We start from the raw sequence: 23507 nt of genomic DNA on the forward strand, positions 1-23507 counted from the left end.
TATTCATCCGGTGTTCCCCTAACCTTCTCACTTCAACTGATCTCCATTCACAGTGCCCTCTGTAATTATTGGGGATTTTTGAAAATGTTTTATTTTGGCTTTATATTTAAAACTTTTGGATTTTATATATTTATTTATTTATTTATTTTTATTTTTATTTTTTTTTGTGAATTTGTCCTACAATTTTAGGGGAGCAAAAGTATTGGGACAAATTCACATATGTGTATTAAAGTAGTACAAAGTGAAGTATTTTTTTTCCCATACACTTCAAAATTAATGTGGACACTACCCTGATTTGTTACCCTGATAATTGAGAAAGTTAGAGGCACAAATATCCCCCCCCCCAAAATGTTAACCTCTCATTATGATAATGGTGAAAGGTTAGCATTTCTTGTGGGTTATTATATTTGCGTATCTGTAACTTTCTGACTCATTATTCACGATTCCTTCATTATCCATAATCATGGTAGCTTCCAGATTAATGTAGAAGAGTCATTATTTACAATAAAAGTGACTCCAGAATGACACTAGATTTATTTACCATTCATTTCTGTTGGGCACAAAATAATCTGAAGCGTAATCAAAACATACCAGCAAATGTGTCGAGTCACAAGGTACCAAATACTTCACCTTTTACTACACAAAATTTGGTGACTATTGTACAAAAAGTGCTGTAATTTCTAAACCGTTCACCTGATATGAATGAAAATACCCTCGAATTAAAGCTGACAATGCACTGTCCCGGTAATTACTGGGGGGGGGGGGGCACTGTCCCGGTAATTACTGGGGGGGGGGGGGGGCGCACTGTCCCGGTAATTACTGGGGGGGGCGCACTGTCCCGGTAATTACTGGGGGGGGGCACTGTCCCGGTAATTACTGGGGGGGGGGGCGTACTGTCCCGGTAATTACTGGGAGGGGGGGGGGCGCACTGTCCCGGTAAATACTGGGGGGCACTGTCCCGGTAATTACTGGGGGGGGGGCACTGTCCCGGTAATTACTGGGGGGGCACTGTTCCGGTAATTACTGGGGGGCACTGTTCCGGTAAATACTGGGGGGCACTGTCCCGGTAAATACTGGGGGGCACTGTCCCGGTAATTACTGGGGGGGGGCACTGTCCCGGTAATTACTGGGGGGGGGCACTGTCCCTTTAATTACTGGGGGGGATGCACTGACAGTCTCTCTCTCTGTGTGTCTCTCTCTCTCTCTGTGTCTCCAGAACAAATTCTCACATGCTCTCACAGCCAACCAGGAATCTATCTAATGCAATATTTGAGATAAATTGAGTTGCTTTAATGCTGTTTATCAGGGTTGGTTTGATTGAATCAGTCTGCTGTTGGTGAGATGTGAACGGACAGACCCTCCTTTTATTGTAAATAGGAAGATCCTGAAGAGGATTTCTTTGTGATGGGTTGTACAGCAAGGATGGGTTCACCATCTGTTAAGTCTGTCTGGTTTGAGGCCTAGCAGGACAGAACAGGCTCCTTCAGGACGATGTCATAGGGTACCTGGCCAGGTGGCCAATGGGAGCGACCGAAAATGACTTGATAATGATGTTAGAGAATTGTGTTGTGAAGTTGGCGTCTTCCTCGTACCTCCTTCCTCACATTCATCATGAGTTCATGTTCTCATCCCTCTCCCCTCCTCTGTGTTCCAGTGTTTCAGACAGTGGCAGTTCCCAGGGCCTGTCCCAGCCGTCTACCCAGACCACCCAGTACCTGAGAGCTGACACACCCAACAACGCCAGTGCTGTCACCAGTAAGAGACACACACACACACACACACACACACACACACAGAAACAGTAAGACACTTCCTAGACCCCCCATCTAACCTTTCCAAGAACATCTTATCGTATTCAACTTGCAAGGTGCTGTAACTAACCGGTTCTGACAATGTCCTGATCCAGCCAGTAGTTTAGAGTGAGTCCCCAGCGTCTGTTTGCTGTGTGACGTTTCTTAAAGTCCTGTCTCTTTTCACTCTTACCCCCATTACCAAAGTAATGCACGTTATTTTCTTATGCTGACGGTCACAAACACTCTCTTTATGTTTAACGATAGGATCTGTGTCATTTGTTGGATACACACCCACCTTCTGATGCCAGCACCATGATGAGATTAGAACCATGGAGTTAGAATACTAGAATGGAACCTTCTTATTGGTGAGAACAGTCAGCCATGTTGGTCAGGGAGTTGGTCAACCATGGTTTGCCAGTGCTGTGATAAGATATTGTGTAAAACAGTGAATTTGAAGACTGTATTTGTACGTTTGTTAGCTAGTTAGCCAGCCAGTTTTAGAGGAATTATTTAATATTAAAAAAAAAAATTCAAATTAACTGCCAATATGCCAACATTGCATTCATCAATGCAGTCAGTCTCCAGCCAGACATTGGCTGACATCAGTTGATGATAGGACTTTTACAAGTTGTAAAAGCAACACGTACTGATATTGTATCATATAACAGCACTCGTTTGTTTTTTACATTTATGGTCTGTTTACAAATATTATAGAGGCTATTTATACAGAACATTTGTATAAAATCCATAGGAACTGTATGTATAATTATAAGACACTATTTTAGGTTACAATTCATGATATGTCACAGGATTATGCCTCTACTGCCATTCATTCCAATTAGACTGGTTTGGATTTCTCCCTGACCAATATGGCTACCATTTTCTTGCCTGGCGACCGATCCACATCGCTCTGGCCAACTGACGTTTATTCTCCACAACGAGTCTAGGATGAGCTTCCCTCCATTACGCTTTCTAGAAAGATTCCTCCTAGAGCTTGGCCGCCCGAGCAAACTGAGCAATCGGGAAGAAGGGCCTTGGTCAGGAAGGTGACCAAGAAACCTGATGGTCTGGCTCCAGATTTCCTCTGTTTAGATCAAACATAACCTTACCGTGAAATGCTTACTTACAAGTAGAGGTCGACCGACTATGATTTTTCAACACCGATACCGATTATTGGAGGACCTAAAAAGCCGATGCCGATTTAATCTGGCAATTTTTTTTAATAATGACAATTACTACAATATTGAATGAACACTTATTTTAACTTAATATAATACATCAATAAAAATCAATTTAGTCTCAAATAAATAATGAAACATGTTCAATTTGGTTAAAATAATGCAAAAACAAAGTGTTGGAGAAGAAAGTAAAAGTGCAATATGTGCCATGTAAGAAAGCTAACGTTTCAGTTCCTTGCTCAGAACATGAGAACATATGAAAGCTGGTGGTTCCTTTTAACATAAGTCTTCAATATTCCCAGGTAAGAAGTTTTAGGTTGTAGTTGTTCTAGGAATTATAGGACTATTTCTCTCTATACCATTTGTATTTCATTAACCTTTGACTATTGGATGTTCTTATAGGCACTTTAGTATTGCCAGTGTAACAGTATAGCTTCCGTCCCTCTCCTCGCTCCTACCTGGGCTCGAACCAGCAACACAACGACAACAGCCACCATCGAAGCAGCGTTACCTATGCAGAGCAAGGGGAACAACTACTAGAAGGCTCAGAGCGAGTGATGTTTGAAACGCTATTAGCGCGCGCTAACTAGCTAGCCATTTCACTTCGGTTACACTGACTTGCCTAGTTAAGTAAAGGTATAAATAAAATAAAATATATATATTTTTTAAATCTGCAAATCGGCGCCCAAAAAATACCGATTTCCGATTGTTATGAAAACTTGAAATCGGCCCTAATTAATCGGCCATTCCGATTAATCGGTCGACCTCTACTTACAAGCCTTTAACCAACAATGCACTTCAAGAAATAGAGTTAAGAAAATATTCACTAAATAAAGTAAAAAAAATCTAATAAAGTAACACGTTATTTACATAACCAAAATAACGAGGCTATATACAGTGGTACTGGTAGAGTCAATGTGCAGGGGTACAGGTTAGTCGAGGTAATTCTTACATGGAGGTTGGAGTAAAGTGACTGTGCATAGACAGTAAACAGCGAGTAGCAGCAGTGTACAAAACAAAGGGGAGGGGGGGGGCAATGTAAATACTCTGGGTGGCCATTTGATTATTTGTTCAGCAGTCTTATGGCTTGGGGGTAGAAGCTGTTAAGGAGATGGGAGAACCTTCCAGAAGGACAACCATCTCTGTAGCACTCCACCAATCAGGCCTTTATGGTAGAGTGGGTAGAAGGAAAGCCACTACTCAGTAAAAGGCACATGACAGCCCGCTTGGAGTTTGCCAAAAGGCACCTTAAGGACTCTCAGACCATGAGAAAACAAGATTATCTTGTCTGATGAAAGCAAGATTGAACTCTTTGGCCTGAATGCCAAAAGTCAGGTTTGGAGGAAACCTGTCAACATTCTTACGGTGAAGCATGGTGGTGGCAGCCTCATGCTATGGGGATGTTTTTCAGAGGCAGAAACTGGTTGACTCGTCAGAATCGAGGGAAAGATGAACAGAGCAAAGTACAGAGGTCCTTGATGAAAACCTGCTCAGGACCTCAGACTGGGGAGAAGGTTCACCTTCCAACAGGACAATGACCCTAAACACACAGCCAAGACAACTCAGGAGTGGCTTCGGGACAGGTCTCAATGTCCTTGAGTGGCCCAACCGGAGCCCGGACTTGAACCCAATCAGACATTTCTGGAAAGACCAAAAAATAGCTGTGCAGCGACACTCCCCATCCAACCTGACAGAGCTTGAGAGGATCTGCAGAGAAGAATGGGAGAAACTCCCCAAATACAGGTGTGCCAAGCTTGTAGCGTCATACCCAAGAAGACTCGAGGCTGTAATCACTTCCAAAGGTGCTTCAGCAAAGTATTGAGTAAAGGGTCTGAATACTTATGTAAATATGAGATTTCAGTTTTTATTTGTAATAAGTTGGCTAACATTTTTAAAAACCTGTGTTTGCTTTGTCATTATCGTGTATTGTGTGGAGATTTGAGAATTTATATATATTTTTAATCCATTTTAGAATAAGGCTGTATCAGCATTGTTTTTGTCTTATTCCATTCATGCCACCAAACATTTCCATTCATTGTGATGACTGTTTAAAAGCCAATTTTATGCTTGATCTGAAAGCTCCTTATGGAGTAGCCTCCGGAGGCATGCAGAGGTCAGATTGAGTTGGTTCCGCATTGCCGTGCACCTCCCAAATGTTGTAACTGTGTGGATTGCTCCGTATATATAGCTCTTCATTGACATGATTTGGTTGACGGTAGGTTGGGGCGGGATGTCCTGTATAAACACAAATGGCCAATACGGAAGTCTGATTCGTCATGCATTTTACTCAGTGGTGTGTACATGAATCTGTGTAAGAGGGTGTACACTGTGGCCATCTAGTGGCTGTGTCCTCCTACTGCAGGGTGTTGGTGCTGTGTCCTCCTCCTACTGCAGGGTGTTGGTGCTGTGTCCTCCTCCTACTGCAGGGTGTTGGTGCTGTGTCCTCCTCCTACTGCAGGGTGATGGGGCTGTGTCCCCCTCCTACTGCAGGGTGATGGGGCTGTGTCCTCCTCCTACTGCAGGGTGACGGGGCTGTGTCCTCCTCCTACTGCAGGGTGATGGGGCTGTGTCCCCCTCCTACTGCAGGGTGATGGGGCTGTGTCCCCCTCCTACTGCAGGGTGATGGGGCTGTGTCCCCCTCCTACTGCAGGGTGATGGGGCTGTGTCCCCCTCCTACTGCAGGGTGATGGGGCTGTGTCCCCCTCCTACTGCAGGGTGATGGGGCTGTGTCCCCCTCCTACTGCAGGGTGATGGGGCTGTGTCCCCCTCCTACTGCAGGGTGACGGGGCTGTGTCCCCCTCCTACTGCAGGGTGACGGGGCTGTGTCCCCCTCCTACTGCAGGGTGACGGGGCTGTGTCCCCCTCCTACTGCAGGGTGACGGGGATGTGTCCCCCTCCTACTGCAGGGTGACGGGGCTGTGTCCCCCTCCTACTGCAGGGTGACGGGGCTGTGTCCCCCTCCTACTGCAGGGTGACGGGGATGTGTCCCCCTCCTACTGCAGGGTGACGGGGCTGTGTCCCCCTCCTACTGCAGGGTGACGGGGATGTGTCCCCCTCCTACTGCAGGGTGACGGGGATGTGTCCCCCTCCTACTGCAGGGTGACGGGGCTGTGTCCCCCTCCTACTGCAGGGTGACGGGGCTGTGTCCCCCTCCTACTGCAGGGTGACGGGGCTGTGTCCCCCTCCTACTGCAGGGTGACGGGGCTGTGTCCCCCTTCTACTGCAGGGTGACGGGGCTGTGTCCCCCTCCTACTGCAGGGTGACGGGGCTGTGTCCCCCTCCTACTGCAGGGTGACGGGGCTGTGTCCCCCTCCTACTGCAGGGTGACGGGGCTGTGTCCCCCTCCTACTGCAGGGTGACGGGCCTGTGTCCCCCTCCTACTGCAGGGTGACGGGCCTGTGTCCCCCTCCTACTGCAGGGTGAAGGGCCTGTGTCCCCCTCCTACTGCAGGGTGACGGGCCTGTGTCCCCCTCCTACTGCAGGGTGACGGGCCTGTGTCCCCCTCCTACTGCAGGGTGACGGGCCTGTGTCCCCCTCCTACTGCAGGGTGACGGGCCTGTGTCCCCCTCCTACTGCAGGGTGACGGGCCTGTGTCCCCCTCCTACTGCAGGGTGACGGGCCTGTGTCCCCCTCCTACTGCAGGGTGACGGGCCTGTGTCCCCCTCCTACTGCAGGGTGACGGGGCTGTGTCCCCCTCCTACTGCAGGGTGACGGGGCTGTGTCCCCCTCCTACTGCAGGGTGACGGGGCTGTGTCCCCCTCCTACTGCAGGGTGACGGGCCTGTGTCCCCCTCCTACTGCAGGGTGACGGGCCTGTGTCCCCCTCCTACTGCAGGGTGACGGGGCTGTGTCCCCCTCCTACTGCAGGGTGACGGGGCTGTGTCCCCCTCCTACTGCAGGGTGACGGGGCTGTGTCCCCCTCCTACTGCAGGGTGACGGGGCTGTGTCCCCCTCCTACTGCAGGGTGACGGGGCTGTGTCCCCCTCCTACTGCAGGGTGACGGGGCTGTGTCCCCCTCCTACTGCAGGGTGACGGGGCTGTGTCCCCCTCCTACTGCAGGGTGACGGGGCTGTGTCCCCCTCCTACTGCAGGGTGACGGGGCTGTGTCCCCCTCCTACTGCAGGGTGACGGGGCTGTGTCCCCCTCCTACTGCAGGGTGACGGGGCTGTGTCCCCCTCCTACTGCAGGGTGACGGGGATGTGTCCCCCTCCTACTGCAGGGTGACGGGGCTGTGTCCCCCTGTGTCCCCCTGTGGATGATAGCGGGGTGAACAGGCAGTGGCTCGGGTGGTTGATGTCCTTGATGATCTTTATGGCCTTCCTGTGACATCGGGTGGTGTAGGTGTCCTGGAGGGCAGGTAGTTTGCCCCCGGTGATGCGTTGTGCAGACCTCACTACCCTCTGGAGGGCCTTGCGGTTGTGGGCGGAGCAGTTGCCGTACCAGGCGGTGTTACAGCCCGACAGGAGTGTTTTTGGTGACCAGCCAAATTTCTTTAGCCTCCTGAGGTTGAAGAGGCGCTGCTGTGCCTTCTTCACGATGCTGTCTGTGTGGGTGGACCAATTCAGTTTGTCTGTGATGTGTTCGCCGAGGAACTTAAAACGTACTACCCTCTACACTACTGTCCCATCGATGTGGATAGGGGGGTTTTGTTGACGTTGAGTGTGAGGTTATTTTCCTGACACCACACTCCGATGGCCCTCAACTCCTCCCTGTAGGCCGCCACCTCGTTGTTGGTAATCAAGCCTATCACTGTAGTGTCGTCTGCAAATTTGATGATTGAGTTGGAGGCGTGCGTGGCCACGCAGTCATGGGTGAACAGGGAGTACAGGAGAGGGCTCAGAACGCACCCTTGTGGGGCCCCAGTGTTGCGGATCAGCGGGGTGGAGATGTTGTTACCTACCCTCACCATCTGGGGGCGGCCCGTCAGGAAGAACAGGACCCAGTTGCACAGGGCGGGGTCTCGATCTTAATGACGAGTTTGTAGGGTACTATGGTGTTGAATGCTGAGCTGTAGTCAATGAACAGCATTCTTACATAGGTATTCCTCTTGTCCAGATGGGATAGGGCAGTGTGATGGCGATTGCATCGTCTGTGGACCTATTGGGGCAGTATGCAAATTGAAGTGGGTCTACGGTGACAGGTAGGGTGGAGGTGATTATGGTCCTTGACTAGTCTCTCAAAGCACTTCATGATGCCTTCTTCCTCCTCCTACTGCAGGTGGCTGTGTCCTCTAATCTGCTTTGATGTGTTTAATGGTACCATCCCACACCTGTCATTTACCCAACCCTTAATCACCTCTCTCTCTCTCTCTCGCCCTCCCTCCACACCCCCCCTGTCCTCTCACCATCAGACCATCACCCTGGCACTGCACCCGTTCTCCAGCTTGCTGCCGCCACCTTCCCAAACCCTGAAGCCCCCGTCCATGAAACCAGAAGTAAGTTCAGTCACATGTAGTCCAGTCTTACCGTGGGCCCATCCCCACTGCACTAGTCCAGTCTTACCGTGGGCCCATCCTCACTGCACTAGTCCAGTCTTACCGTGGGCCCATCCCCACTGCACTAGTCCAGTCTTACCGTGGGCCCATCCCCACTGCACTAGTCCAGTCTTACCGTGGGCCCATCCCCACTGCACTAGTCCAGTCTTACCGTGGGCCCATCCCCACTGCACTAGTCCAGTCTTACCGTGGGCCCATCCCCACTGCACTAGTCCAGTCTTACCGTGGGCCCATCCTCACTGCACTAGTCCAGTCTTACCGTGGGCCCATCCCCACTGCACTAGTCCAGTCTTACCGTGGGCCCATCCCCACTGCACTAGTCCAGTCTTACCGTGGGCCCATCCCCACTGCACTAGTCCAGTCTTACCGTGGGCCCATCCTCACTGCACTAGTCCAGTCTTACCGTGGGCCCATCCCCCACTGCACTAGTCCAGTCTTACCGTGGGCCCATCCCCACTGCACTAGTCCAGTCTTACCGTGGGCCCATCCCCACTGCACTAGTCCAGTCTTACCGTGGGCCCATCCCCACTGCACTAGTCCAGTCTTACCGTGGGCCCATCCCCACTGCACTAGTCCAGTCTTACCGTGGGCCCATCCCCACTGCACTAGTCCAGTCTTACCGTGGGCCCATCCCCACTGCACTAGTCCAGTCTTACCGTGGGCCCATCCCCACTGCACTAGTCCAGTCTTACCGTGGGCCCATCCCCACTGCACTAGTCCAGTCTTACCGTGGGCCCATCCCCACTGCACTAGTCCAGTCTTACCGTGGGCCCATCCTCACTGCACTAGTCCAGTCTTACCGTGGGCCCATCCCCCACTGCACTAGTCCAGTCTTACCGTGGGCCCATCCCCACTGCACTAGTCCAGTCTTACCGTGGGCCCATCCCCACTGCACTAGTCCAGTCTTACCGTGGGCCCATCCTCACTGCACTAGTCCAGTCTTACCGTGGGCCCATCCCCACTGCACTAGTCCAGTCTTACCGTGGGCCCATCCCCACTGCACTAGTCCAGTCTTACCGTGGGCCCATCCTCACTGCACTAGTCCAGTCTTACCGTGGGCCCATCCCCACTGCACTAGTCCAGTCTTACCGTGGGCCCATCCTCACTGCACTAGTCCAGTCTTACCGTGGGCCCATCCCCACTGCACTAGTCCAGTCTTACCGTGGGCCCATCCCCACTGCACTAGTCCAGTCTTACCGTGGGCCCATCCCCACTGCACTAGTCCAGTCTTACCGTGGGCCCATCCTCACTGCACTAGTCCAGTCTTACCGTGGGCCCATCCCCCACTGCACTAGTCCAGTCTTACCGTGGGCCCATCCCCACTGCACTAGTCCAGTCTTACCGTGGGCCCATCCCCACTGCACTAGTCCAGTCTTACCGTGGGCCCATCCCCACTGCACTAGTCCAGTCTTACCGTGGGCCCATCCCCACTGCACTAGTCCAGTCTTACCGTGGGCCCATCCCCACTGCACTAGTCCAGTCTTACCGTGGGCCCATCCCCACTGCACTAGTCCAGTCTTACCGTGGGCCCATCCCCACTGCACTAGTCCAGTCTTACCGTGGGCCCATCCCCACTGCACTAGTCCAGTCTTACCGTGGGCCCATCCCCACTGCACTAGTCCAGTCTTACCGTGGGCCCATCCCCACTGCACTAGTCCAGTCTTACCGTGGGCCCATCCCCACTGCACTAGTCCAGTCTTACCGTGGGCCCATCCCCACTGCACTAGTCCAGTCTTACCGTGGGCCCATCCCCACTGCACTAGTCCAGTCTTACCGTGGGCCCATCCCCACTGCACTAGTCCAGTCTTACCGTGGGCCCATCCCCAATGCACTAGTCCAGTCTTACCGTGGGCCCATCCTCAAACACAATTACTTTTATTTTTTGGTGTAATGTTAATTTCTGTAGAAGGCTTAAAAATACAGGATCAAATCTGTCATGTGACATTTTTATTGTTCTGAAACACAGAGGCCCTAATCATAACTTCTACTTCTAACGGATTCATTCATCCTCATGTTTACTATCACTTGTTTGTTTGTTTGTTTGTTTGTTTTTAATCATCTATAGTGTTTAGCTAATCCATCCATATTGCAGGAGTTGGCTTCAGTCCTCATAAAAGTGCAACAATACTCCTTCCAGTAAAATTAATTTCATCGAAACACACTCTCATTGGCGATGTTGCAGTGCCTTTAGTTTACCTAATAGTTTACCTAATATCAGTTTAATATGTTGACATGAAAAGGGTCAAATGTGTCAATATTTTACGAGCAGAGCAGCAGCAGTCTGGAGGAAAAGCTTAGTTTCCAAACGTTCCAAGCGCTTAAACCATTTTGTTTTGGAGTTTGTTGTCTCCAGAGCTGTGTTGTATTCGCTAGACCATAGAGCCAACGGTTGTCTCCAGAGCTGTGTTGTATTTGTTAGACCGTAGAGCCAACGGTTGTCTCCAGAGCTGTGTTGTATTCGTTAGACCGTAGAGCTGTGTTGTATTTGTTAGACCGTAGAGCCAACGGTTGTCTCCAGAGCTGTGTTGTATTCGTTAGACCGTAGAGCCAACGGTTGTCTCCAGAGCTGTGTTGTATTCGTTAGACCGTAGAGCCAACGGTTGTCTCCAGAGCTGTGTTGTATTCGTTAGACCGTAGAGCTGTGTTGTATTTGTTAGACCGTAGAGCCAACGGTTGTCTCCAGAGCTGTGTTGTATTCGTTAGACCGTAGAGCCAATGGTTGTCTCCAGAGCTGTGTTGTATTTGTTAGGCCGTAGAGCCAACGGTTGTCTCCAGAGCTGTGTTGTGTTCGTTAAGCCGTAGAGCCAACGGTTGTCTCCAGAGCTGTGTTGTATTCGTTAGGCCGTAGAGCCAACGGTTGTCTCCAGAGCTGTGTTGTATTCGTTAGGCCGTAGAGCCAACGGTTGTCTCCAGAGCTGTGTTGTATTCGTTAGGCCGTAGAGCCAACGGTTGTCTCCAGAGCTGTGTTGTATTCGTTAGACCGTAGAACCAACGGTTGTCTCCAGAGCTGTGTTGTATTCGTTAGGCCGTAGAGCCAACGGTTGTCTCCAGAGCTGTGTTGTATTCGTTAGACCGTAGAACCAACGGTTGTCTCCAGAGCTGTGTTGTATTCGTTAGGCCGTAGAGCTGTGTTGTATTCGTTAGACCGTAGAGCCAACGGTTGTCTCCAGAGCTGTGTTGTATTTGTTAGGCCGTAGAGCCAACGGTTGTCTCCAGAGCTGTGTTGTATTCGTTAGACCGTAGAGCCAACGGTTGTCTCCAGAGCTGTGTTGTATTCGTTAGGCCGTAGAGCCAACGGTTGTCTCCAGAGCTGTGTTGTATTCGCTAGACCGTAGAGCCAACGGTTGTCTCCAGAGCTGTGTTGTATTTGTTAGGCCGTAGAGCTGTGTTGTATTTGTTAGGCCGTAGAGCCAACGGTTGTCTCCAGAGCTGTGTTGTATTTGTTAGGCCGTAGAGCCAACGGTTGTCTCCAGAGCCGTGTTGTATTTGTTAGGCCGTAGAGCCAACGGTTGTCTCCAGAGCTGTGTTGTATTCGTTAGGCCGTAGAGCTGTGTTGTATTTGTTAGGCCGTAGAGCCAATGGTTGTCTCCAGAGCTGTGTTGTATTCGTTAGGCCGTAGAGCTGTGTTGTATTTGTTAGACCGTACAGCCAATGGTTGTCTCCAGAGCTGTGTTGTATTTGTTAGACCGTAGATCCAATGGTTGTCTCCAGAGCTGTGTTGTATTCGTTAGGCCGTAGAGCCAATGGTTGTCTCCAGAGCTGTGTTGTATTCGTTAGGCCGTAGAGCTGTGTTGTATTTGTTAGGCCGTAGAGCCAATGGTTGTCTCCAGAGCTGTGTTGTATTCGTTAGGCCGTAGAGCTGTGTTGTATTTGTTAGGCCGTAGAGCCAATGGTTGTCTCCAGAGCTGTGTTGTATTCGTTAAGCCGTAGAGCCAATGGTTGTCTCCAGAGCTGTGTTGTATTTGTTAGGCCGTAGAGCCAATGGTTGTCTCCAGAGCTGTGTTGTATTCGTTAGGCCGTAGAGCTGTGTTGTATTCGTTAAGCCGTAGAGCCAATGGTTGTCTCCAGAGCTGTGTTGTATTTGTTAGGCCGTAGAGCCAATGGTTGTCTCCAGAGCTGTGTAGTATTCGTTAGGCCGTAGAGCTGTGTTGTGTTCGTTAAGCCGTAGAGCCAATGGTTGTCTCCAGAGCTGTGTTGTATTTGTTAGACCGTAGAGCCAACGGTTGTCTCCAGAGCTGTGTTGTATTTGTTAGGCCGTAGAGCCAACGGTTGTCTCCAGAGCTGTGTTGTATTTGTTAGGCCGTAGAGCCAACGGTTGTCTCCAGAGCTGTGTTGTATTCGTTAGACCGTAGAGCCAACGGTTGTCTCTTGAGCTGTGTTGTATTTGTTAGGCCGTAGAGCCAACGGTTGTCTCCAGAGCTGTGTTGTATTCGTTAGGCCGTAGAGCCAACGGTTGTCTCCAGAGCTGTGTTGTATTTGTTAGGCCGTAGAGCTGTGTTGTATTCGTTAGGCCGTAGAGCCAACGGTTGTCTCCAGAGCTGTGTTGTATTTGTTAGGCCGTAGAGCTGTGTTGTATTTGTTAGGCCGTAGAGCCAACGGTTGTCTCCAGAGCTGTGTTGTATTCGTTAGACCGTAGAGCCAACGGTTGTCTCTTGAGCTGTGTTGTATTTGTTAGGCCGTAGAGCCAACGGTTGTCTCCAGAGCTCTGTTGTATTCGTTAGACCGTAGAGCCAACGGTTGTCTCCAGAGCTGTGTTGTATTCGCTAGACCGTAGAGCCAACGGTTGTCTCCAGAGCTGTGTTGTATTCATTAGACCGTAGAGCCAACGGTTGTCTCCAGAGCTGTGTTGTATTCGTTAGACCGTAGAGCTGTGTTGTATTCGTTAGACCGTAGAGCCAATGGTTGTCTCCAAAGCTGTGTTGTATTTGTTAGACCGTAGAGCCAATGGTTGTCTCCAGAGCTGTGTTGTATTCGTTAGGCCGTAGAGCTGTGTTGTATTTGTTAGGCCGTAGAGCCAATGGTTGTCTCCAGAGCTGTGTTGTATTCGTTAAGCCGTAGAGCCAATGGTTGTCTCCAGAGCTGTGTTGTATTTGTTAGGCCGTAGAGCCAATGGTTGTCTCCAGAGCTGTGTTGTATTTGTTAGGCCGTAGAGCCAATGGTTGTCTCCAGAGCTGTGTTGTATTTGTTAGGCCGTAGAGCCAACGGTTGTCTCCAGAGCTGTGTTGTATTTGTTAGGCCGTAGAGCCAATGGTTGTCTCCAGAGCTGTGTTGTATTCGTTAGGCCGTAGAGCTGTGTTGTATTCGTTAAGCCGTAGAGCCAATGGTTGTCTCCAGAGCTGTGTTGTATTTGTTAGACCGTAGCCAAAGATGCAATACAAGCTCAAAACATGTTTCAACGAAAATGACAATTAGGAAATCTGTGGTTATTTTCATGACAATTAATCGTCACAGATCTACTGATCAGACACGCACGCACGGGTGGTTGATGTTTAACGTAGTTTGGTGCTGTTCTCAGTTTAGCCACTAGGTGGCAGCAAAACGTTTTGACATCTCTCTGGTCTGAAGACTGTAGAAATACAAGGCAAATGTCTGCTCCATGTAACAGGTTTATCTCAGAAAACATGTAAAGATGCTACTGATGGTGTGCTATAAAACCTAATATTTTCTACTTACATTACATTTTATACTTACATTATATGTTATAGTTTCATTATATGTTATAGTACATTATATGTTATAGTACATTATATGTTATAGTTTCGTTATATTTTATAGTTACATTATATAAAAAATATATGACCTGCCACTAACATATCTTATTCTGATATTTCTTGTTTCTTCTAATTGTTTTGTTTTATTTGTGTCCAGTATTGTCCTGTTAGTTAGTAGTATTGTGCTGTTTTAAAAAATGAAATAACAAATATTTGTCACATGCTCCAAATACAACAGTGAAATGCTTCCTTACTACAAGCCCTTTAACCAACAACGCAGTTCTAAAGAAAATATAGTTAAGAAAATATTTACTAAATAAACTAAAGTAAAAAAAATAACACACTAAAATAACAATAATGAGGCTATATTGAAGTGGTACCTGTACTGAGCCGAGGTCAGTTGGACAGGGGTAAAGTGACTATGCATGGATAAACGGAGAGTAGCAGTAGTGTTAAGGGGTGGGGGTCAATGTAAATTGTTGGGGTAGCCATTTTATTAGCTGTTCAGCAGTTTTATGGCTTGGGGGGTAGAAGCTGTTGAGGATCCTTTTGGTTCTAGACTCGGAGCCCCTGTACCGCTTGCCTTGCGGTAGCAGAAAGGACAGTCTATGACTGGGGTGACTGGAGTCTTTGACAATTCTTTGGGCCTTCCTCTGACACTGCCTGGTACAAAGGTCCTGGATGGCAGGAAGCTTGGTCCCAGTGATGTACTGGGCTTGTACGTATCACCCTCTGTAGCGCCTTACGGTCAGATGCCGAGCAGTCGCCATATCAGCCGGTGATGCAACCAGTCAGGAGGCTCTCGACGGTGCAGCTGTTGATATCTTTTCAGTCTCCCGAGGGGGGGAAAGGCGTTGTCGTGCCCTCTTCACGACTTTCTTAGATAGTATTGTGCTGTTAGATAGTATTGTGCCGTTTTAGATAGTGTTGTGCTGTTAACCATTGCATTGCACCGCTGGAGCTGGAAACACAAACATGTCTCTTCAGCTGTTTTAACTCATCTATTTATGCAACAGATAATCTTTCGATATGATGAAGGCACATACCAATCCTGATCTCACTGTCGCCTGGAGGCATCATGTGATTTGAGGTTCATTTAGCGTGTTTCACTTTTCCATGTGAAGTGGGCTTAAAATGTTTAGATTGACATGTAGGATGGGAGGGATATGCGCTAGCATGCGTTGAAGACACGTTGAAGAGTTTCTTCACGGATCCCTCGGGCTTAGCTTCGTTTAGCTTGTCCTGGACTGGAGTATCTCAACCCAATTTCATACTGATGTTTTAAAGGTGCACCCTGGGATATTTACAGGTATTTTTGTCTTCTTTAATTATTATTTTTTTTAAATGAATGATGAGCCTTATTGGTTAACTGCCAAAATAAAGGAAACACTTGAGTAAAATCGGGATACCTGCTATATTGAAAGCAGGTGCTTCCACACAGGTGTGGTTCCTGAGTTAATTAAGCCGTTAACATCCCATCATGCTTAGGGTCATGTATAAAAATCCACAGTTGCCCATTGTTTTAGCTAGAAGAAGAGATCTCGGTGACTTTGAAAGAGGGGTCTAGGTTTCTTCCTAGGTTTTGGCCTTTCTAGGGAGTTTTTCCTAGCCACCGTGCTTCTACACCTGCATTGCTTGCTGTTTTGGGGTTTTAGGCTGGGTTTCTGTACAGCACTTTGAGATATCAGCTGATGTACGAAGGGCTATATAAATACATTTGATTTGGTCTGAAAGGAGCATAGAGTGTTTGAAGGGTGTGTGATAGTGATGGTTATATCCGCGGGACAGTTGGGGTTTAAGGTCATGAAATATTGTGTGGATGAAGGGTGGGTTGAAGAAAGAATACTTAACAGTTATTTTTCTTAACTGCATTTGTTGGTAAAGGGCTTGTAGGTAATCATTTCACTGTAAGGTCTACACCGGTTGTATTCGACGCTTGTCACAAATAAAATTAGATTTGATAAAAAAAAAAAAAATCCATTAATGTATCAATTTGAGGTTTTGTTGTCAGTTACGCTTTTGCCAGCTTAAGCTATAGCGCAAAACTTTTAACACACCGAATAGTCTACACACCAATCGCAAAGAAATTAAAACGTTTTGGGATGGTGCAGAAAAAGTTCACGTCGATCCACTGAGACAAAAAGGACAATGATGTTGAATTAAATAAGAGAAAAGCTGTGAAATGGAGAGTTGAAAATAAAGGGAAGGGAGGACCAGAACAGGAAAGTTTCGGAAAGATTTGGTGAAGTGGTAAAAGAGGATGATAACAGTGCTGGCTGTGCCGGGGGTGCTGGCTGTGCCGGGGGTGCTGGCTGTGCCGGGGGTGCTGGCTGTGCCGGGGGTGCTGGCTGTGCCGGGGGTGCTGGCTGTGCCGGGGGTGCTGGCTGTGCCGGGGGTGCTGGCTGTGCCGGGGTGCTGGCTGTGAGTCACAAGACAGTGACTTCAAATAGGCCTGTGTTATCTCAAGGGAACTGTAGCTTACTGTTGAGATGGGTTGAATGCCAGATGAAATCTGGACACTGACTGTAGGTCTTTAACCTAGCCTTAATATTAACTCCTGCACAATTATTCCAGCATTTCTTTTCCACAAAAAAAAAAAAGAAGTACATTTTGACTCGCGAACAGGAGAAATAGGATTTTATTTCTTTCAGCATCTTGAGAACACGTGAATGCACAGTTAGGGGACAGCCTGCAGAGAGGTGTTACCTCTATCAGCATCATTCAAGCCCAACTGAAATATTATCACAAACATGCTGTGTCGTTTTCACAGATTTCTACTACCTACAGCCAGTCAAACTGATGGCATTAGGAAATGTTGCACAGAAACTCTTTGCCATTATAATTGTTTTTTTAAGAGGGGGGGGGGGATTGCGTTTTGTCCCCGGTGGTCCCTAGACTTATTTGCTCCTGCGAATGAAGGATCTGTTACAGAGAACTTCGACTGATGTCAAGTAGATTGGAAGCATTCATTCTATCGATTGATGACATTATTCTGGTGAGCAAGTGTTTATTTAGTCTTCTAGGACAACAAGTAATGACAGAAGAGATGCTTCATGTATCTAATTAGAGACTTATAGCTTAGCAGAATGTTGGAAATTATAAGAAGAAACTAATCTAAATTGAGCAACAACAAAAAAAGGATCCTGTTAAAGAATCGTTCTGCCATCTCTGACTAGCGTGTTCTATATTAGCGGGTGCAGGACTCAGATTTACACTATCACATATAGTCAGGTGGTTACGGATAGTTTTATTAGCAGTCGCGGGGGAACAAACAGCTGACCCGCGCACCGTGTGTCTGTCACCATAACTCAACCCAATTGAACTCTTATGGAAGGTTCTGGAGGGGTACCCGAGACAGCGTTTTCCACCACCGTCCACAAAACACTAAATGCTGTTAATTTCTTGTGAAAGAATCGTTGTCGGTATCCCTCCAATAGAGATCCAGACTCTTGTAGGAACTATGCCAAGGTGCGTTGAAGCTGTTCTGGCGCCCCGTGGTGGCCCAACACCCTATTAAGACACACTATTTACTGCATATCAAAATACCCAACAGCAGTTACCTGTATATCTTAAATGTTGTTTCTGCTGTTGGGCTGAAACTCAAATCCCAGATTGTAGCTATGGTACTTTTCATGTCCATCTGATTTTGTTCAAGGCGTCCTCTGTTTTGATGTCTCTCATTGGATTGCGTCTCGCCTCAATCCTCCAGTATTCACCAGCGGTTAACCACACGCTCTGAGGGTGACTCTCAAATGGCCCTCTATTCCCTATGTAGTACCTGGTGAAAAGTAGTGCACTACATAGGGAATAGGGTGCCATTTGGGACTGGGAATAAGGGAGGGCTCACAAAGGATTCCTTCTTTACCTGTTAGCCAGCAGTGTTTAGACTACAGTATGCTGTATTATAATGTGGTATCTGTCTCCTCTGACGTGTTACAGTATGCTGCTGTATTATAATGTGGGATCTGTCTCCACTGACGTGTTACAGTATGCTGTATTATAATGTGGTATCTGTCTCCACTGACGTGTTACAGTATGCTGCTGTATTATAATGTGGTATCTGTCTCCACTGACGTGTTACAGTATGCTGCTGTATTATAATGTGGTATCTGTCTCCTCTGACGTGTTACAGTATGCTGCTGTATTATAATGTGGTATCTGTCTCCTCTGACGTGTTACAGTATGCTGCTGTATTATAATGTGGTATCTGTCTCCTCTGACGTGTTACAGTATGCTGCTGTATTATGTGGTATCTGTCTCCTCTGACGTGTTACCACATTATAATACAGCAGCATACTGTAACACGTCAGAGGAGACAGATACCACATAATACAGCAGCATACTGTAACACGTCAGAGGAGACAGATACCACATTATAATACAGCAGCATACTGTATCTGTCTCCTCTGACGTGTTACAGTATGCTGCTGTATTATAATGTGGTTTCTGTCTCCTCTGACGTGTTACAGTATGCTGCTGTATTATAATGTGGTATGTCTCCACTGACGTGTTACAGTATGCTGCTGTATTATAATGTGGTATCTGTCTCCACTGACGTGTTACAGTATGCTGCTGTATTATGTGGTATCTGTCTCCTCTGACGTGTTACCACAGTATAATACAGCAGCATACTGTAACACGTCAGAGGAGACAGATACCACATTATAATACAGCAGCATACTGTATCTGTCTCCTCTGACATGTTACAGTATGATGCTGTATTATAATGTGGTATCTGTCTCCTCTGACGTGTTACAGATGCAGCTTTATTATGTGGTATCTGTCTCCTCTGACGTGTTACAGTATGCTGCTGTATTATAATGTGGTATCTGTCTCCTCTGACGTGTTACAGTATGCTGCTGTATTATAATGTGGTATGTCTCCACTGACGTGTTACAGTATGCTGTATTATGTGGTATCTGTCTCCACTGACGTGTTACAGTATGCTGCTGTATTATAATGTGGTATCTGTCTCCTCTGACGTGTTACAGTATGCTGCTGTTATTATAATGTGGTATCTGTCTCCACTGACGTGTTACAGTATGCTGCTGTTATTATAATGTGGTATCTGTCTCCACTGACGTGTTACAGTATGCTGTATTATAATGTGGTATCTGTCTCCTCTGGCGTGTTACAGTATGCTGCTGTATTATAATGTGGTATCTGTCTCCTCTGACATGTTACAGTATGCTGCTGTTATTATAATGTGGTATCTGTCTCCACTGACGTGTTACAGTATGCTGTATTATAATGTGGTATGTCTCCACTGACATGTTACAGTATGCTGCTGTATTATAATGTGGTATCTGTCTCCACTGACATGTTACAGTATGCTGCTGTATTATAATGTGGTATCTGTCTCCTCTGACGTGTTACAGTATGCTGCTGTTATTATAATGTGGTATCTGTCTCCACTGACGTGTTACAGTATGCTGTATTATAATGTGGTATGTCTCCACTGACATGTTACAGTATGCTGCTGTATTATAATGTGGTATCTGTCTCCACTGACGTGTTACAGTATGCTGCTGTATTATGTGGTATCTGTCTACACTGACGTGTTACAGTGTGCTGCTGTATAATGTGGTATCTGTCTCCTCTGACGTGTTACAGTATGCTGCTGTTATTATAATGTGGTATCTGTCTCCACTGACGTGTTACAGTATGCTGCTGTATTATAATGTGGTATCTGTCTCCACTGACGTGTTACAGTATGCTGCTGTTATTATAATGTGGTATCTGTCTCCTCTGACGTGTTACAGTATGCTGCTGTTATTATAATGTGGTATCTGTCTCCACTGACGTGTTACAGTATGCTGCTGTTATTATAATGTGGTATCTGTCTCCACTGACGTGTTACAGTATGCTGCTGTATTATAATGTGGTATGTCTCCACTGACGTGTTACAGTATGCTGCTGTATTATAATGTGGTATCTGTCTCCACTGACGTGTTACAGTATGCTGCTGTATTATGTGGTATCTGTCTCCTCTGACATGTTACAGTATGCTGCTGTATTATAATGTGGTATCTGTCTCCACTGACGTGTTACAGTATGCTGCTGTATTATAATGTGGTATCTGTCTCCTCTGACGTGTTACAGTATGATGCTGTATTATAATGTGGTATCTGTCTCCACTGACGTGTTACAGTATGCTGCTGTATTATGTGGTATCTGTCTCCACTGACATGTTACAGTATGCTGCTGTATTATAATGTGGTATCTGTCTCCACTGACGTGTTACAGTATGCTGCTGTATTATAAAGTGGTATCTGTCTCCACTGACGTGTTACAGTATGCTGTATTATAATGTGGTATCTGTCTCCTCTGACGTGTTACAGTATGCTGCTGTATTATAATGTGATATCTGTCTCCACTGACGTGTCCACCGGGGATACATGTTTCTAGAACAGGGGTGTTGACATTGAATGTTCAAATTTGCCAACAGTAGGACAGGCTTCAAACACTAACACATGTCTGTAGCGATGTTATGAAAGTGACTGGAGATGAGGAGATGATTACATTCACCCAATCAGCCTGATCTCTGGTGGGTTGTTTTAAATGAACTATTTTAAACTACAAAACTTGCCAAGTGAAGAATGTTGATTCAGTTCTCGACATGGCTTTCATAAACCTTTTGAGCCTCAGATAAGTCATCATACTAAGGTTCAAACTCCTTCTCATATTTTCAAGTTTTTTGGAGGGCGACGGTGAATGAGACAGTAAAGTTAGGAGAGTTTTATTAGAAGGGAGGAGAATGTGTATTAGAGGTCTGATCTTTTTAAACGCACACTGACTTGTCCGTCGCTTGCTTTCTCTCCCACCATCCCCCTCTCCCTCCTTCCTACCCACCGTCCCCCTCTCCCTCCCTCCTACCCACCGTCTCCCTCTCCCTCTTCTCCTACCCACCGTCCCCCTCTCCTTCTCTCCCCCACCCACCAAGGCTACCCGTCACTGCGTATTGAGAAGAACGACCTGAGAAGCGTTAGTCTGCTTGAAGCCAAAGCCAAGGTCAAAGACATCTCCATCTCCAGACTGAGAGTCACTCTACGGGACGTCCTGCACGAAGGTAACACACACACACACACACTGATAGTCACTCTACGGGACGTCCTGCATGAAGGTAACACACACTGATAGTCACTCTACAGGACGTCCTGCACGAAGGTAACACACACACACACCTACACACACTGAGTCACTCTACGGGATGTCCTACACGAAGGTAACGCGCAGAGTATTGCACCAGCGACTGTAACAGTTCGCAAAACTCCCCCCAGAATTCCAGAGCGGACTGGCGCTGAAGTCTGAATATAGCCTGAATTGTGATTATTGGATTAAACTGCATTAAACCATCACACCACAAGTATCCTGACTGACAGCTATAGCATACACAGTCACAGGACACACACTGCGCTGCGACGTGACCCAACTTGTCCGGTAGATCAGTTGTTCTCTTCTGGGGAGTATCTTCTGACCTTCTGCAATTATCTCATGTTGTGAAACCAAAAGAACACGGAACACAATGTCCAACTCCGTTTATGTTATTGTGTTACCTGGTTGTGAAACTAAAGATGGTACAGAACACACGGTCCAATGACCAGCTCTCACTTCCAACTGACACTAACCAAGGCGTGACATCCTGACCAAAACATTCCTTTCAAAACTCTGCACAATAGAACAACGTGGTCATTCGTCAGTGTGTAGGTGTGAAACGAGGTGGTCGTTTGTCTGTGTGTAGTTGTGAAACGCCTCGGCCGTTCGTCAGTGTGTAGGTGTGAAACGACGTGGTCATTCGTCAGTGTGTAGGTAGGTGTGAAATGCTGCGGTTGTTCATCAGTGTGCTGTTCATCGCGGTCGTTCGTCACCACCTCAGTCATCGGCTTCATCAATAAGTGCATTGACGACATCGTCCCCACAGTGACCGTACGTACATTTCCCAACCAGAAGCCATGGATTACAGGTGTCATCCACATCGAGCTAAAGGCTAGAGCTTCTGCTTTCAAGGAGTGGGACACTAATCCAGATGCCTATTAGAAATCCCGCTATGCCCTCAGGCAAACCATCAAACAGACAAAGTGTCAATACAGGACTAAGAAGCTCGTCGGATGTGGCAGGGCTTAACCTCTCTGGGAAATGTGGGACTGTAGCGTCCCACCCCGCCAACAGCCAGTGAAAGTGCAGGGCGCCAAAATTCAAAACAACAAAAATCTCATAATTAAAATTCCTCAAACATACAAGTATTTTACACCATTTTAAAGATATAATTCTCGTTAATCCAGCCACAGTGTCTGATTTCAAAAAGGCTTTACAGTGAAAGCACCACAAACAATTATGTTAGGTCACCAAGTCACAGAAAAACACAGCCATTTTTCCAGCCAAAGAGAGGAGTCACAAAAAACAACAGAAATATAGATTAAATTAATCACTAACCTTTGATGATCTTCATCAGATTACACTTACATGTATTGTGTAACATGAAATCATCTGTTTTTTTAGTTAGATAAAGTTCATATTTATATCCCAAAATCTCATTTTACCTTGGCGTGTTATGTTCAGTAGTTCCAAAACATGCAGTGATTTTGCAGAGAGCCACATCAATTTACAGAAATACTCATTATAAACATTGATAAGAGATACAACTATTATACATGGAACTTGAGATTAACTTCTCCTTAATGCAACCGCTGTGTCAGATTTTTTTTTTTACTTTACGGAAAAAGCATACCATGCAATAATCTGAGTACGGCGCTCAGAGCCCAAACAAGCCAAAAAGATATCCTCCATATTGTGCAGTCAACAGAAGTCAGAAATAGCATTATAAATATTCACTTACCTTTGATGATCTTCATCAGAATGCACTCCCAGGAATCCCAGTTCCACAATAAATGTTTGATTTGTTCGATAAAGTTCATAATTTATGTCCAACACCTCCTTTTGTTAGCGCGTTTTGTAAACAAATCCAAACTCACGACGCACGTGCAAGTCCAGCGGAAAGGTTGGAAGCCCAAAAAGTTTTGTTACAGTCCGTAGAAACATGTCAAACAAAGTACAGAATCAATCTTTAGGATGTTTTTACCATAAATATACAATAATGTTCCAACCGGAGAATTCCTTTGTCTGTAGAAAAGCAATGGAACGTGAGGTAACTCTCACGTGAACGATCGTCACGAGCACCTTATTCCTCCAAGCTACTAAATACTGCCCCCCCCCGTCCCAAAGAAGTTAAACTATTACGGAACTACAAAGGGAGACCCAAACGCGAGCTGCCCAGTGACGTGAGACTACCAGACGAGCTAAATGCCTTTTATGCTCACTTCGAGGCAAGCAAC

At 47.0% G+C, this 23507-nt stretch overlaps 1 protein-coding gene across 8 annotated transcripts in view; it reads left to right on the forward strand.

The window, feature by feature from the left end:
* ryk (inactive tyrosine-protein kinase RYK) overlaps positions 1–23507 on the forward strand; it is a 117704-nt gene that overhangs the window by 50249 nt on the left and 43948 nt on the right. For 6 of the 8 annotated variants that reach the window (XR_016496376.1, XR_016496375.1, XM_090236453.1 and 3 more), the window contains exons 7-9: positions 1655–1755; positions 8321–8404; positions 21119–21244. Coding sequence is in view for 6 of the 8 variants with exons in the window: in XM_090236453.1 (XP_090092579.1) it covers positions 1655–1755; positions 8321–8404; positions 21119–21244 (311 nt within the window). In the remaining 2 variants the exon portion in view is untranslated. The remainder of the gene's footprint in view (positions 1–1654; positions 1756–8320; positions 8405–21118; positions 21245–23507) is intronic. The other 2 variants (XM_090236455.1, XM_090236454.1) reach the window with 1 other exon arrangement.

This window comes from Oncorhynchus mykiss, chromosome 5, assembly GCF_057628025.1.
Source record: "Oncorhynchus mykiss isolate SJ-2025 chromosome 5, ASM5762802v1, whole genome shotgun sequence".
Lineage (NCBI taxonomy): Eukaryota > Metazoa > Chordata > Actinopteri > Salmoniformes > Salmonidae > Oncorhynchus > Oncorhynchus mykiss.